Source organism: Pseudonaja textilis, chromosome 2 (assembly GCF_049901715.1).
Source record: "Pseudonaja textilis isolate UNSWEBS1 chromosome 2, rPseTex1.2, whole genome shotgun sequence".
Taxonomy (NCBI): Eukaryota; Metazoa; Chordata; class Lepidosauria; order Squamata; family Elapidae; genus Pseudonaja; species Pseudonaja textilis.
This window is the reverse complement of record NC_141991.1, coordinates 190,325,700-190,337,900: the sequence shown is the minus strand read 5'-3', so window position 1 is coordinate 190,337,900 and position 12,201 is coordinate 190,325,700. Positions and strand designations below refer to the sequence as shown.

The 12,201-nt window shown below is 41.7% G+C and overlaps 1 protein-coding gene across 2 annotated transcripts in view; it reads right to left on the bottom strand.

Annotated features, from left to right (window-relative positions):
* LOC113438409 (histone-arginine methyltransferase CARM1-like) overlaps positions 1-11,167 on the bottom strand; it is a 58,925-nt gene extending 47,758 nt beyond the window's left edge. The window contains exon 1 of one of the 2 annotated variants that reach the window (XM_026703750.2): positions 10,619-11,167. In XM_026703750.2, coding sequence (XP_026559535.1) covers positions 10,619-10,799 — 181 coding nt within the window. In that variant the 5' untranslated portion in view covers positions 10,800-11,167. The remainder of the gene's footprint in view (positions 1-10,618) is intronic. The other variant, XM_026703751.2, reaches the window with a different exon arrangement.
* Positions 11,168-12,201: the final 1,034 nt, after the last annotated feature.

The following is a 12,201-nucleotide window of genomic DNA, read 5'->3' as shown; positions in this document are numbered from 1 at the left end:
TTCAGTTTATTTCAGGCAATGCTAAAGCAAAAGTAAGTCAAATGCGGATATATACAAGGTTCTCGTGTTTTACTTAATAAGGAAATTTAGAATAACTCCGTAATTATCTATATTAATCCAATATAATTAACTCAGACTTTATTTCGAGTTTCGGGATAGCAAATACACAAGGTAACTAAGCTATTCACTTTTTCAGGTAAGACTGGTCTTATTCTGGAAATATGCCCGTTAAATGAAGAGGGTGGTGCATTTATTTTCACTGACTACTTTATTATCAGACTGCCAGATGGGTAATAGGAGACCAATCTTTTCAATTTTATGATACAAAGCGCATATATATATGCTTCCTAAACCTTCCTAACACAGTATATGATAAATATTATTTTTAAAGGATTTAGCAATTAGCACTTTACAGCCCTCTCTAAGAGGTTTCCAGAGTCAGCATATTGCCCCCAACAATCTGGGTCCTCATTTTACAGACCTTGGAAGGATGGAAGGATGAGTCAACCTTAAAACAGTCCGGATCAAACCCATGGCAATGGGCAGAGTCAGTCTGTAATACTGCATTCTAACCACTGCACACCATGGCTAATGGTGGTTGGCTGAAATCAATTGCAGCAAGATCCCACAAATGGGAGGTTACTATTAAAAGGACATATTCCTTATGCCTGAAGCAGGATTTTCAAATTAGGCATGCGAATGGAGTAAAGCATCGAGTACCATGCCAAAATATTAATTTCTAATCAATTCTGCAAATACAAGATGGCCTTCTCATGTATTAATGGCTTTTTGAATATATATTATGATATATCCTACAAATTCAGCATAGAGTAAACTCTTTCTTGTCAATGTCCAAATGATGGAAGCTGACTGTTGTGCTAAACAAATATGGCATACAGACATTTGGACTGGGGAAATACGATAGCAGATCAGAAATGGATTTCTGAATACAAATGGAAAAAAAATCTATTCTATACAGGACCTTTCCCAAAGAATGAATGAAGACCTCTCCAGTACATTCCTTCAATCGTCATTTTTAGGTATTTATACACAAGTGCATTATCTTAATCTTTTCTTGTGCAAGGTAAATGCGCCTTTAGCAATTTCTTCACAGGGTTTGGTTTCCAGATATCTTATCTTGCTGACAGCTCTTCTATTAACCTGCTCTGTTTTCCAGTTTTAAGTCCAGAACTAGGCCAAATACCCCAATGCTGCTTAACCATCACAGAATACAATGGAACTATTTCTTCCCAGGATCCTCATGCGTTGATTCTACTTGATTCTATTAATGCAAAACAGGACCGCCTTGTCTTTTTAGCTGCTGCAGCAGAGAATCTTTCTAACTTGTTTCTGTGTGCAAAGTTGAGGTCATTTATGACAACTGGTACAGGTAGTCCTCAACTTGCAACAGTTCATTTAGAGGCCATTCAAAATTACAATGGCACTGAAAAAAAGTGACTTATGGCCGTTTTTCACACTTACAGCCTTTGCACCATCCCCACGGCCACAGGATCAAAATTCAGATGCTTGGCGAGTGGCTGATATTTACGATGGAGTCACGAGATCAGCTTTTGCGACCTTCTGACAAGCAAAATCAGTGGAGAATCCTGAGCCACTTAAGAATCGTGTTACTAACTTAACAAATGCAATGATTCACTTTACAACTGTGACAAGGACAATCGTAAAATGGGGCAAATGTTTACTTAACAAATGTTTCATTTAGCAAGACAAATTTTGGGTTCAACTGTGGCCGTAACTTGAGGACTACTTGTGTAAGAACAGACCTCTGAAGAATCCAAGTTGATACTTAATTTCAGGATAACACAAGCCCATTTATCCCTTGGATCCAGTTGTTTAACTAGCTAAAATCCCAAGCTGGCTATATTCATCCATCTTCTCCATAGAGACGTGATGATAGATTGAGCTACTTTACTGAGATCACAGTATACTACACTCATAACATTCCCTTGCTCCGCTAAACTAATCATTTTATCATAGAGTGAACTGGGAGGGATGGAGATGGAATTAGAGTGGCACAACTTGTTTTTGATGAATCCATGTAGTTTCTAGTAATGACAGCACTAAGTGTTGGTATGTATGCTGCTTTCTTAAAAGATATAATCTTTTTACAGATTTTTTAAACCAAAACAATGCAAGTACTAGAAAACAAACAAAGAAAATAAGAAAGAAGTCAGTGTAATAAAGAATATTAAAAAAAAGAAAGGGTAAAAAGGATAAAGGATTCCAATCTCTTTGACAGCTATTATAAATCCATTTATTTTACCCTCTTTTTAAGGTTACATCATCATACTGTGACATACATGCTTTGATAATCTGTTCTAGTATTTTATCCAGGACCAATGATAAATCAATGGTAGTTTCCCAGATTCTATACCTCTTTCTATTTTGGAATATCAAGATTATGTTTCCCCACCCAACCTTTTGGCAAATAATCTATTTGAAATCTCTGAAGATAACAATAAGTAGTTCTGACATCATCACTCTGTTTTACTTTTCAACTTCTTAGAAAGCTTGCTATTAATGAATTCAAGCTTCTTTTTTCAATATGGTCCACGTTACCAATATATGATGATGAGGGACATTAGGTGCAGATGATTGCTCATAAGAGAAGAAATATGTTTGGCTAGAGCCTTGTGAATGTTACTAAAATGGCTTTAAACCAGAAAGAGAGAGAGTGACAAAGAATAGTATAAAAACTGATAAGCTCCTCCATTAACATGACTGACCATGATAATGAAAGTGCTAACAAAGGGACTACTGGAAAATTCTCAAAATGTGGTAACAATGAAATTAATAGAGTGAATACCAAAATGTCCAGTGTCTGTATACTAATCCACAGAATATGGGTAATAAATAAAAGAACTATAAAATCCTATTATTGAAAGGCAAATATGACCTGATATGTATCCCAGAAACATGGTGGGTCAGGTCATAGTCAGAAGACAGAACTTGAAGGCTCTTTCTTCTTAATGGACCAACAAAGGTCTACGGAGATCCTCAGTCATCCAGGTCATGGTTGTCCCAAAGGTGCTTTTTCAAGAGGCACCTGGACTTTCTGATTTTTCTTTGAAGATGTTTCGCTTCTCACCCAAGAAGCTTCAGTTGCCTCTTGAAAAAGCACCTTTGGGGAGACCAACGAAAGGGAACAGAGTCCCTGTATATACAAAATACATAGAGAAATCAATGCCCCTGGAGATGATTCTGTTGAAAGCATTAACTAATGCTTTAAAAAAGTGAGCAACAGCAATAATATCACTGTGGATATTTATTACACTAGCAAACCCAGAAGATGTAGACCTTTTTAAAAAATTCAAAAGATTATGTGTTCCTGGTAATGAGAGGCTTCAGTTGCTTTAATACCTCCTAGAAATCTCAGCTAGTAGTGGTTGATTTTTGATGTTTCTGAAAACATTTCTTTTTATGAACATAGACTGACTGATTGGCTTAGATGTCAGGCAGACTGTGATGTCACTTGGGGGGAAGGTGGTCCTCAGGTGATTTTTGTGAAGTTCAATCTATTGCTTTGATTACTCTGCATGAAAAATAGGGAAAGAAGACGTAATAAAAAAAGAGAGAAGGAAAACAATATCATCTCTAGCCTTCTTAAATCAATAGGAGTTGGATTTCATTTAACCAAGATACTAACGATTCGTTCATTTCATCTGCTAACATCCCAAAGTGAAGCATTTTCACAGACTATAAATTTTAATATAGAAATATGCTGCTAGCAGTGAAGACAAGGTACGAATGCCTCCATGAAACATTAAAGATATTCAGAGACTTCAGGGGAACCTTCTATTAAATCAGCGTACTGTAAAGTATATGCTGAAGTTTTATTCATCTATTTCTCCATGCTCATTGGAGTTGACTGCTAAAAGATCTCAGTCTATAACTGAGCGGCTCTCTGTGACAATCTGAGAAACATAATATTCTGCAGACCCTATAATAGATTTCTGCACGTGTGTGTTTTTGAGTTGTTTCCTGAGGAACCATACGCCTCTTCAGTTAGAACATCAGAAATAGCAATGTTTCTTCCCCCAGAAGACAGCTTGTCTTTTCCAGCAAGTTATCATCACAGCTACAAGGATGTTTAAAAGCACATTCTGTAAAAGGGTATATTCCACACAGGGTAAAATGACTTGATTTATACCAAGATGAAAAGAATGGACACTACAACAAATATCCTACAATCTTTTACCGCAAACAGGGGACTCAACAGGAGACATGAGGAGATTCTTATTGGACTTTTGGAGCAGAATGATTTCTCAGAGTAAGAAACTTTGAAAAACTAGTGGTGTGGATTAGAAGACTCCTACTTAGCCTGTGTTATAACAGGCAACCCAGCCTCTGATTAATGGCTTTTGAACCAATAACATTGTTGGCTACAAACCCAGTTTGTGGTTCCTTCATATCTGCTGGCAAAATCCATTTATAACAGCACAAAAACACAAAAAACAGCAACAATACCAAAGCCATTATCTTGCCAGCAAACATTCCTTGTGGCTATTGCCATTTGATCCGAGCAACAAATCTCATAATCTGAATGCTGAAATAGAAAAGTTGAGGGGAAAGTTTCAGATCCAGCACAGAAAAGATGTCTGAGGGAAAGAAAGATAAAAATTACCCTCTAACTAGACAAAGAAAAATAGGTGCAACATATTTGCCCAAACAGAGATTCCTTCAATAAGGACCCCAAATGTATTTTGCAATGCAGACATACAAAAGAATCCAAATTATACTTTAATCTCATTCTTCTGACTTTTACTGGGCACAGAACTTTCTCAATCAGCATCTCCTTTTTCTAACAAACATTTAAAAAAAAGTCTTCATTTGTTTTGTTTTGTTTAATCCCATAACCTCTATGGATTCAGGATAGAAGTCAGGGCTCAATATTTACTTTTCTGGAACACCTCACCGTCCTTAAGGGCTCCCCATGTTTCTCTATTCACCAACACACAATAGCCGCAGTCTTTTTTCCAAAAGCCATAGAAAATTTGGCACCAGTTTTCTAAGATACACAGAGATAACGTCGTTCTTCTCAGCATCTGTGAACTGCATACTTAGTGCATAGCAAACAGAAGATGGCCTATATCCCAGCTGCATTCACTTTCATTATTTTTTAGCGGCATGGTTCAGTGGCTAATATACTGGATCTGTGCCCAGGACATTTTTTTTCAGTACTCAACTCAGGCAAATACTCAAGGATGGCTTTAGGCAAATCGGTAAGTAAAAGTAATAACGCTACAGGAACCTTAAGGGAAGAGAGGGCAACGTGTTTTACATTTTTGTACCTTGAGCCTAAACTTTTGTGGGATTTTGAGGTCAGCTTATTCACGGGCAGTGTATTTTTGTGATATTTTTGTTGAAAAGTTGAGAGTTAGCTTATTTGTGGATGGGTTATGCTGAAGCACGTGAATATGTTTGTCTATACGTGTAGTGCCCAACTCTCCAGCACTGGTTAAGAGCTGAAGTAAAATATTGGGACATCATGTATGTATGTATACATAGGAATTTTCTAAAAGATAATCTCACTGGGATATCTTCCAGCCACTTTCAGAAGTAGTTTTCTTCTCGTAAACCAACACTTTACTGGAAATCCCTTTTGGGTATAGGATACACATATGAGAACTGGATATAGATCCTGTTTCTTGTGTACTGTTTTGAAATTTTGTTTTATGGCATCCAGAGTCTGTATTTTGACCAGTAATTTGTGCTCTTCAGGATTAATCCAAAATTAAGATTGTTAATGACTGGAAAAAGTCATTTGGACTGACAGCTGGATTAGTGATTAGTTCCAGAAGTGAGATCTAAAGGAGGAACAAATCCTGTAGGCCACATAAACTTGTCTGAAAAAATATATGGAGATGACAAGGTTTATAAAATAAACTCAGCTAGCTCATCACTGCATCAATAAAGAGTAGAAGCTGCATTGGTGTTTTTATTTATTGCTATTCAAAGTATACTATACAGCGATACAGACATCTGCATCTCTAATTTAATTCTGGATTAACTAAGTAGACAAAGTTTTAAAAAAAGAAGATAAGAGTATTTTGACTTCAATTCAAACAGGTATTTTGGAGTCCATACAGCACTTGTCTTATCTCACAATTGTGAGGCAGCTATAGATGACAACAGTAGTATCTCAGGAAAAGTCACTGCTGCTTTAAAGAACTGCAAATTGATATTACATTTGGATTTACATGCTCCAAGGCACTGTCTGGATTTCAATTTGAAGCAGGTAAAACCCATAAACTGAGCCTACATTTCAGTCCTTGCAGATTTCTGTATTGCAATACAGGTAGTCCTTGACTTACAAGTTTGTTTAGTGACCATTCAAAATTACAACATCATTGAAAAAAGCGACTTATATTTTTCACTCTGACAACCGTTGCAACATCTCCGTGGTCACATGATCAAAATCCGGATGCTTGGCAACTGGTTCATATTTATGGTGGTTGCAGTGTCCTTGGGACATGTGATCACCCCTTTTGCAACCTTCTGAGAAGTAAACCACTGGTGGGCTGCTGCCAGTTCAGACTGGTTCTAGCAAACCAGTAGTTCCAACCGTCAGCTGGCCCCACCCACCCACCCTCGCCCTATCCTGTCGTATATTTCCTTCTCTCTGGTTCAGCTGATTCGCACGGCGTAGCTGATTTCCACGCCTCAACTGTTCTACTTACCAGGGCTGCCCTAGAAGATAAGCAGCTGAGCTTCAAATTGCGGTATTTTGAACGCTATTCGCGCGCGCAAAGCACACGCTCACAGAACCGGTTGCAGCCTACCACTGAAGCAAACTCAATGGGAAAGCGAGATTCACTTAACAACCATGTCGCTAACTTAAAAATTGCAGCGATTCACTTAACAACTATGGCAAGAAAAGGGGCAAAACTCAACAGAAATTTTGGGATCTATTGTGATCTCAAGTTGAAGACTACCTATGTCTCAAGTCTTTTAAGAGCCCTCCTAGTGTTTGCAGGAGGTGTATCTTATCTGGTTTCAGGGTCAGCTAAAAAATTATGGACATTATTGTTTGATTACATGTTAGTTCACTTTATTGATTTGTTGCTCGTAATGTCTGAGCTGACCCTAAAAGTGAATGAGCTATACCTCTTGAAAACTCTATGGAGGAAGCAATAAATCTACCCTTCTCATCTGCTAATGTGAGAGGCCAATCTCATTTTTATTAACCTTCAGTCAATTGCAGACCACAGTAGGGAAAAAGAAGACACATTACAGGGAAAAAAGGGAGAATAATTTTTACAAATTGAAGGAACAGACTACCTAGGGAATTGATTCTGCTATTGTCCCCTCAGGTAGTGCATACTAAATGAAAAATATAGCAACATGTGGGATTGTTTGCCTTCGTATTATTATCTGCTTTCAGAGACAAATAGATATCCTCAACAGAGCCTGGAAAAGTATGGCCACATCCAGATAGGCAGTTTAACTTTACTCCAGGTGGCACAAAGCCTGCAAGCATAATTGTTCTGTTTCCTGTTGTGCCTTAATTGCAAAGCCAATGAGTGATCCTGTTCTCTAAATGGGAAAAGTTAAGGAAAGCATTAGGTGATTTCCTACTACCGGTAGCAGGAAAAATATTACACGTGCTTGTTGTAATGAGGTGGAATAAACTGGACCAGGTAAGATGTAAGTCTCAACAAAAAGCTAAGCCCCAAACTGTATTCATAGCTATATTCATCTGCCTGAACCTGATTCACAAGAGTAGATGGGGACTTTACACCTCTCCTGGTTTCCTGGAAAATCCTCACTGACTCAGGGATCAAGACACTGTAGACCTTACCCAATCAATGGATTCTCTGACAGATAGTCCTCAACTTACGACAATGGAGTCCAACATTTCTGTTGATGAATGAGACATTTGTTAAATGAGTTTTTCCCTTTGCTTGCTACACTTGCTAAGTGAATCACTGCAGTTGATAAGTTAGTAACCTGGTTAAGTGAATCTGGCTTCCCCATGGACTTTGTCACAAAAGGTGACCACATTACCCCCGGACACTGCAGTCATCATAAATATGAATCTGTTGCCAAACTGAATTTTGATCCCATGATCGGAGGGATGCTGCAAAGGTCAAAACTGTGAAAACGGTCATAAGTCACATGTTTTAGTGCCGTTGGAACTTTGAATGGTCACAGAACAAAGTATTATAAGTTGAGGGCTACTTGTATTTATCCCGTCTTTTATTTTTTTTGCTCATCCTTATGTCTCTTTTTCCTCCACACAGTCCTCTTTCTGCATGGTTTTTCCTTCTCACCTCTTGTTTCTCACACACTTTCATTGCTTTTCCATTTGCTGTCTCATGCTTTCTCTCTGTCTCTTGCTTGTCTCTCTCTCTCTCTCTCTCTCTCTCTCTCTCTGCCCTGAAACAGGTGACTGAGAAACTATTAGCCAGGGATGGATAGAGGATTATCCTGCTTATTCAGTACCACTGCAGGCTACACGTCAGCCAGAACACTTCTTAAGTCTATGTCTAGCTGTCTCATGTTAAACTGCTACATCTGTATAGATAAAGAGTCCGGTTGGATTAATAGACCATCAAAGACCCTTCCAGACCTAGGATTCTATTAATACCTGATCGTTTCTGCTTCCCAAATGAAAATGGCCATGGAAGGAACTTCCTAGGAACTGGAGATAAAGGATTTGCTTGTAACAGCCAAAAGCAGCCAATGAGAGTTGGATCATTTCCAGCTGTGGTCAACGCTTCTATAGTTGCTACCACAAATTGTGCGTAATTGTGCAGCTTGTGTCAGCAGAAGATGGAAAACACTTTAACCCTGGATCAAATGACTACAAAGTTGTGTGGCCTCAGCTGTGGGGCTTTGGATGAGAAGAAGAAACATCACGAGAGCATGTCATTAAAGAACAATTGGCCTGGTTTGGGAATAGGTTGGTGACCTCTCTGGCTGGTTGTTCTGTTTGCTCACTATTGGAATAAATATAACCAAATAGTTAAGAGACATTAGAATTAAATGCAAGTCTGACCTGTAAAATCGCCATGCCTTTCATAAACGATTTTTACATTTCAAAGCTTAATTAGGAGTTGGTGTCTTAATTTGAACACAACTCAATGAAAGTTCATGCTCACTGGAGTTTAGTCAACAGCTCTATTTGCTTCCTAGAACTTTACATATTACAGTTGACCCCTCAAACATATGCAATACAAAGAAAAAATAAGACCTGCATACATGTTATAGTTCATTTTTTCAGTTCATTTAAAAAGGCTACACATCTAAGAGTTGAGAAGTTGCAACAGTTCTAATGACAGCAACTGTGGAATTAAGAGGAGCTACAAAGTAGTCTTCCATATTGCATCTGTTTATTTCTTAATCCAACTTGCATGCTGCCTGACTCCCAATGATGCTGGGTACCTCATAGCAATCAAAGCAAGGCAATTATCACAAAACCAATTAACAGGGGAAAACAAGATTAGAGATGACAAGGATGACAGATTGGACAAAGCAAGGCATCCCATCCTCCTTTCTTTTGTGCTATACCATTTATTTTACTCCGCAAAGTTAAAAAAAAAAAGAATAGTTGGGAAGTTCAAGTAAACACAACATAAGGAAGTTCTCAGGAAAATCTCAGCAACTTTTGCAAATCTAAAAAAGGGGTTAAAAAAACTTTTAAGAATGTCTGCCTAACTCTTCAAACAGGAACCAATGTATGTTGTTGTGCAGTCTCTCTTTCTACACATTATCATTTGAAACAAACAAAAATACAGATGTCTATGGAGATGCTCAGCCATCCAAGCCATGGCTGTCCCAAAGGTGCTTTTTTTCAAGAGGCAGCTGGACTTACCAGTTTGTCTGGTGTTTTTTTTTTTTCCTTAGAAGGTCTTTCTCTTCTCATCCGAAGAAGCTTCTTCAGTTCAGGCTGGATGGTGAGGAAGTTTCCCACCATCCAGCCAGAGCTGAAGAAGCTTCTTGGATGAGAAGCGAAAAGTCTTCAAAGAAAAAAAATCCAAGCTACCTCTTGGGAAAATAAAAATTAAAAATGAACACCTTTGGGGAAAATACAGGTTATTTAAGGCCGTGAGGATTTCCCCACGCAGGAGGGGGTGCTCCCGCGGAGACCCTCGGACCGGTTTCCACGATCAGCCCCCACCAAGGACACTGGTGGGGGGGGAGGGAACCCGAGAAGCCCTCACACGCGAGTTCCCCGCCATCCCCTCCCAGAAATCGCTCTGGGCCGCATTCCCACAACCGGCCAGGACCCCTTTTCCCCGTCGCGCCCAGCGAAAGCGGCAGCCTCCGCCGCAATCGCTCGCCGGGACCGGGCAGGGGGACCAGAGAAGGCGGCCGGCTGGTGCTTCTGCTTCTGCCGCTTAGCATTCTCCCGAGTTGCCCGTCCACCCGCCCTGCGAGCCATTTGAGGATTTCCAAGGCTACGAAAGGCGAAGAGGCTCCTCGGGACAGGCAGGCGAGCAGCGGCTCCCCGAAGGCTGCCGGCCGAGGGCGCGAAAACTTTCCGCGGAGCTTCTCCTCCTCCTCCTCCTCCTCTTCGGGCTAAGCAAGCCCCCTCTCTCCCGCCCTTTCCCCGGCTGGCCACACCTGCCCGCGCCGCTGGGCTTTACTTAACCGTCTGTCACGGCCACCTCGGCGCCTCCGTCCCGCGCGCGAAGCTCCAGGCGGAGGAGGGCGGCTTTCTGGACGGGCTGGGAGACCGGCGGCAGCAGCCCTTCCCGGAGCTGCTCCTCGTTGAGGCGAAGCAGCCGGACGCTGCACTGCAGAAGCTGCTGGCCGGGCGCTGGAGCAGCCATGGATGCCGCCTCGGGGAGCGGCGGGCGGCGGCGGCGAGAGAGGCCGGCGCCCGCAGGCGGAGAGCAACGGAGGCGGATTCTGGTCGGGGCGCCTGAAGCCGCCGGGATCGAGCGAGGCGTCCGAGGCTATAGGGCCCGGCAGGGAGACGAGGAGGCTGGCGGGGAGCGGCGAGCTTTCCTGCCGAACGAGCTCCCCATCGGAGATGCCGCCGCCGCCGCCGCCACCTCGCTCGCTTCGGCATCTGCAGCGAATCGGGCTCCCTCTCCCGTTTTCCTCCCGCTTCCCGCACTTCCTCTGGAGGGAGAGGGAGAGAGAAATGTCCCTCCAGCGAAAAACGATTTGCGCGCTCACACGACGACGCGGAGGGAACGTTCCGGCGAGCTGCGGTGCGGTCGCTTGGTGTTGGCAAGAGCGACGCCTGCCGGCTGCCTTTGGAACTGAAGGCGAGCGCTCGAAGGAGCGCCAACTATGTCGCTGACACAAGCGTGCATAGCGCACACATCAGTCTGTCTTTATCTGTCCATCCATCCATCCATCCATCCATCTGGCTATGTATGTATGTATGTATGTATGTATGTATGTATGTATGTATGTATGTATGTATGTATCTATCTATCTATCTATCTATCTATTTATCTGCATAGCACACATCAGTCTGTCTTTATCTCTATGTCCGTCCGTCCATCCATCCATCCATCCTGTATGTATGTATGTATGTATCTCTCTCTCTCTCTCTCTCTCTCTATCTATCTATCTGCATAGCATACATCAGTCTGTCTTTATCTCTATGTCCGTCCATCGATCCATCCATCCTCTATCTGGCTATCTATCTGTCTGTCTGTCTGTCTGCCTAGCACACATCAGTCTGTCTTTATCTGTCCATCCATCTATCCATCCATTATCTATCTATCCATCTATCCATCCATCTATCCTCTATCTGACTGGCTGGCTGTCCATCCATCTGCCCATCCATCCATCCACCCATCCCTCTTCCATCTATCTTCCATCTATATAATCTGTCTGTCTGTCTGTATCTATCTATCCATCCATCGACCCATCTATCCACCCACCCGTCCACCTGTCTGTTGGTCCATCCATGCATCTATCCATCCGTCTGTCTGTCTCACTATCTACTTACTTTTCTGGCCTCCACTAAACTGGAGTAACTAACTAATGCTGCTGGATTGTTCCAACCTGGCACCTGCCCTGCAGGGCATAATCGAAAACATTCCTACTGGCATGTTCTAGAATTTGGAATGGTGTCTTTTATTAAGAAAACCAGTTGGGCAAGACTCCTCAAGGCACCGGGGCTGGGAACCAAGAGATTGCATAAGGCCATTGCTGAGCCAGGAGAAAGGCAGGTGTGTCCTGGGAAGAAACGCAGGTGTGTGTGCTGGTGCG